General features: G+C 34.8%; 1 protein-coding gene across 1 annotated transcript in view; it reads right to left on the bottom strand.

Moving 5' to 3' along the window:
- The window catches only part of LOC106882096 (calcyphosin-like protein), a 16,842-nt gene that overhangs the window by 10,876 nt on the left and 812 nt on the right, over window positions 1-5,154 (bottom strand). Inside the window, exons 2-3 of the mRNA XM_052970977.1 lie at window positions 2,158-2,331; window positions 1,238-1,301 (exon numbers count right to left, since the gene is read on the bottom strand). Coding sequence (XP_052826937.1) covers window positions 1,238-1,301; window positions 2,158-2,294 — 201 coding nt within the window. The 5' untranslated portion in view covers window positions 2,295-2,331. The remainder of the gene's footprint in view (window positions 1-1,237; window positions 1,302-2,157; window positions 2,332-5,154) is intronic.

Genomic DNA, 5,154 nt, shown 5'->3' on the forward strand with positions numbered 1-5,154 from the left:
TCCTGTCCAGGTGAGGAATATATACGCCATCTGGGGTACCAATTCTACTCTATGTCCGCTGTAACTTGCTATCAATAAGCAGATACTATAGGGCCCAGTGCATTAGTCTACCCGGGGTAAAGGCTATAAATGCTGCTAAGATAGCCCTGTTTATACACAAAAGCGAAAGCAAGGACAATGTCAGAGATAGAGAGAATGTGTGGCCAAAGTATATAAACGGGATTACGAGGGTCAGGTGTTAGGGGTTACCTTGTTACACGATCAGCCGGCTAGTTGGGCCGTGGTCAGCTGAGGACCGAAACGTTGGTTGGGTAGATAACACAGTAACTTGGGTCTCTGATCACCTAGCCACTGCATTATCGGATGACACTTGATTATCTAATAATTGGATTATCGCATTAACGTGTAACCGGGTTATTGTCCTGCAAAAAAAAAAGAGCTGCTCCGTACTTGTTACATTACGTACAAGTCTGTTTAGAGTGGTATGAGAAGGTGTAAGCAATCGGTTTTCGATAGACAAAGAGGAGGGTCGAAGAGAGAGAAAAATGTATGCGTTTGTGATGTGTGAATGTGTGTGTGTATGAGTACGTGTATATATATGTATATATAATTATGATAATAATATGGATAAAAATCCAAATTTACAGGGAAAAATTCAATTTAATTTAATTTATCAAGATTTTGAGGACATTATCAAAATATGGCAGGTGTCTAAAGAAAGTTGTGAGGTGGGGTACAACTATCAAGATACTGTGATTTTAACAACCTAGATGAGAAACCTAGAACGGATGTATCATCACATAATAATAATTATTATAGTTTCTCTTCTTAGAAATTTTCACAAATATTTGTAGTTTTATAATTGTAGAATGTATTTGTGGATGTACAAACATTCAGGTTTTCAAGTGTGTTTGCATGTTTGTACTTGTGTATGAGAGAGTGTGGGAGAAAAACAGAGATAAGGAGATAGAAAAGCAAGAAAGAGAACAATAACTGTAAAAGGAGAAAGAGAAAAGAAAAATATTTATCATTCAGTATATACATATGAATATAGTATGAATATAGTATAGTAGAAACCCACCCATATATGTATGTATGTGTGTATGTATATATATATATATATATATATATATATATACATACACACATACATACATATATGGGTGGGCTTCTAAAACTGCTCCCTAAATCTAAATATACATGTAGTCACCTGTCATGAAACAAAGTTAAGGGATACAAGTTCCAGCATGATTTTGGTCAATGAGGTCATTTTTAGTAATATCACACAAGCAGTGTTATAACTACATTATCATAAAATAGAAAAAGGTGTTACCACAAAACTAAATGTTACCAATGATTAACAATATAACTGAGTGAAAAAAGAACTCAAAGAAGATATTCTGCTTACTAAGCATAAATATCATGGAGTCTCACAAATGTAATATAAGGTGTTGAGAAACTTCTAGTGAATGAGATATAGCCAAGCAATTAGTAGATAAAATCCATTTTAGGAATGTTTAAAGTAACACAAGCAAGGGAGATAAATTCAGTAAGATCAGTTGATTGAAATTTTGGAACACTATAGACCAGTGTTCTTTTACTTTTATTCTTTTAGTTGTTTCAGTCATATTGAACTTCACATTGCCCTCAATATATCCTTGTTCTCGTTCATTTATATCTAATAACACAAATATTGAACTTCACATTGCCCTCAATATATCCTCATTCTCATTCATTTATATCTAATAACACAAATATTGAACTTCATATTGCCCTCAATATATCCTCATTCTCATTCATTTATATCTAATAACACAAATATTGAACTTCACATTGCCCTCAATATATCCTTGTTCTCATTTATTTATATCTAATAACACAAATATTGAACTTCACATTGCCCTCAATATATCCTCATTCTCATTCATTTATATCTAATAACACAAATATTGAACTTCACATTGCCCTCAATATATCCTTGTTCTCATTCATTTATATCTAATAACACAAATATTGAACTTCATATTGCCCTCAATATATCCTCATTCTCATTCATTTATGTTTAATAACACAAGTATTTCTAACAGAATTACAAAAGAGGCTACAAGTTACAACTCACTTCTTTTATCTAAAGGGGGAACTATAGCACAAACTTACCTAGCAAGCCCTTTGATGCCTTTTGCCCCACGTGACAGACACTGAAGACGCAATCTCTCAAGTGGATCCTTTGTTTCTGTCAATTTTTTAGAGGCTCTTTCCATCATTTCACGTTCTCCTCTGGCTGTAGCTGCCATCGTGATTGGAAACTTTATACCCCTCTCTTCAATGTTACTGCAAAGAGATCAGGCGAAAATAGTGGAATTATATGGTCAGGCAAACAGCAGAACACGATAATTTGTTGTAAAATGTGAAATTGAAATAGATCTGTGTGTGTGTGCATGTGCATATGAACGTGTGTGTGTGTGTGTATGTAGGTATGTATGTATATTCTTATGTATGCATGTATATGTGTGTGTGTACATGTGTGTAATTAGATATATTTTGGTGTGTGTGTGTATGTAGGGATGTATGTATATTCTTATGTATGCATGTATATATGCGTATGTGTACATGTGTGTAATTAGATATATATTGGTGTGTGTGTGTATGTAGTTATGTATGTATATTTGTATGTGTGCATGTATGTGTGTGTATGTATGTATGTATGTATGTATGTATATGAAATTTACATAAATTTAGGACCACCCCTACCACTGTGCGAAAAAGAGTAAAAACGTGATTATGACATTTTGACATCTGCCATAATAAATATGATAATCAATGAAAGCCTATGTCACATCTGTTCTTGTAATGGCTGCAATGAACAACAAGAACAAAATTTCATTTGAATATGAATCCATACACAAAATGTGTGACACCTAAGGATCCCATTGATTAATGACAACGTTCAGAGATACGGCTTTTATTTTTATTATTATTATTATTATTATTATTATTATTATTATTATTGAGTGAGAGAGCAGTGCATGCCATCAAAGTGACACTGGGGTAAAATATATGAAGTCCATTATACCCATCATGACTACCTGTCTGATAAGGGTACACTAAACACATGCATCACAAACATATGTGTGAGACATTGTGATCTCATATCAAGATAAACAGCGCATGACCTCACAGGTGGGGCCCAGTTAGAATTTTTCTTCAGGTCGAGTAGCCCATCCCGCTCAAAAGGTCTCTGAATAAGGTTTGTTTAAGGATGTTGAGCAAAACACTCATGTTTCCAAAGGTGAATTATTCAAACCCCAAAGAATTCCTCTCAACACATGACTATGATGCTCCCCACTACTTCTGCTCATGATCAGAGATGCACATATCATCAGCCACACCAAGGGACATGCTCAACTGGTGAAGGTCAAGCAACTGACGAGGAAATCTGGGGTATTAAGCAGAATATTTGCTGTAGCCCATCTTTTTATACCAAAACAGAACAATGTACTTGATAACACTTCCAATCAATTAAAATCAGATACCACCACAGCCTTATTATTATTATTATTATTATTATTATTGGCGAGCTGGCTGAATCATTAGCACACCGGGCGAAATGCTTCATGGTATTTCATCTGCTGCTGCTATGTTCTGAGTTCAAATTCTGCTGAGGTTGACTTTGCCTTTCACCCTTTCGGGGTCAATAGAATAAGTACCAGCTGAACCCTGGGATGGGTTGTCAATGTAATCGACTTAACCCCTCCCCCAAAACCGCTGCCCTTGTGGTAAAACTTGAAACCATTATTATTATTATTATTAAGGTAGTAGAACCGTTAGCAAGCCGGGTAAAATACTTAACAGTATTTTGTCTGCCGCTATATTCTGAGTTCAAATTCCGCTGAGGTTGGCTTCACCTTTCATCCTTTCGGGGTCAATAAATTAAATACAAGCAAAATACTGGGGTCGATGTAATCGACTAGTCCTCCACCCCCAAAATTTCAGGCCTTTCGTCTATAGTAGAAAGGATTGCCATAATTATTATTATTGTTGCTGTTATTATTATTATTATTATTATTATTAGTATTATAATACTCAGTTGCCCTCCTTATTTATTACAAGATCCATACCCCTGTTATTATTATGCTTTGTAACAGAAGTCAACATCAAATAAATTACAATGTGCAGGATTATTGAATGTCTATGTGTGTTTATCATTTTAAGAAGTTACTTTCGAATATAAACATGTATGTAAATAAAAATGATATATCAAATACAGAATGATTATAATACATTCCTAATTCTATTTTCAGATTTGACAGTATTTTGTATACCAAAATGAATTTTAGTAAATTGAAGGTTTTATCTTACAAAAAAAAATGTCACTTCTAAAATCATTGTCTAATGAATATGACACAAATATGTATGTATTGAGTGAGAGAGCAGCATATGCCATTAAAGTGATGCTGGTATACTCATCATGACAGCCTATCTGGCACCCATCATGACAGCCCAGTATACCAACCACGACAACCCATCTGATAAGGACACACTAGGTATATGCATCACAACAATATGTGCGCACGCATGGTAACCTTATATCAAGATGAACTGTGCATGACTTTGCAGGTGCGACCCAGTTAAAAATTTCCTTCAGGTTGAGTAACCCATTCCACTCAAAAGATCCCCAAATAAGGTTTGTTTAAGGATGATGAATGAAACACCCATGTTTCCAGGGGTGAATTATTCAAATCCCAACGAATCATTCTCAATACATGGCTATCATGCACTTCTACTACTCCTGCCCATGATCAGAGATGCACGTATCGTCAGCCACTATGGGACAAGCTCAACTGGTTAAGGTCAAGCATTTGACAAACAGTATTTGCTGTAGCCCATCTTTTATACCATAACAAAACATACTTGATAACACTAAAGCCAAGAGAGTCACTGCCAGATGTATGTATGTATGTATGTATGTATGGATGGATGGATGGATGGATAGATGTGTGTGTATGTATGTATGTGTGTGTATGTATATATGTATGTATGTGTGTATGTATGTATATATGTATGTGTGTGTATGTACGCATGTATCTATGTATGTATATATGTATGTATGTATGTACGCACGTATGTACGTACGTATGTATGAATGTATATATG

Source organism: Octopus bimaculoides, chromosome 10 (assembly GCF_001194135.2).
Source record: "Octopus bimaculoides isolate UCB-OBI-ISO-001 chromosome 10, ASM119413v2, whole genome shotgun sequence".
Taxonomy (NCBI): Eukaryota; Metazoa; Mollusca; class Cephalopoda; order Octopoda; family Octopodidae; genus Octopus; species Octopus bimaculoides.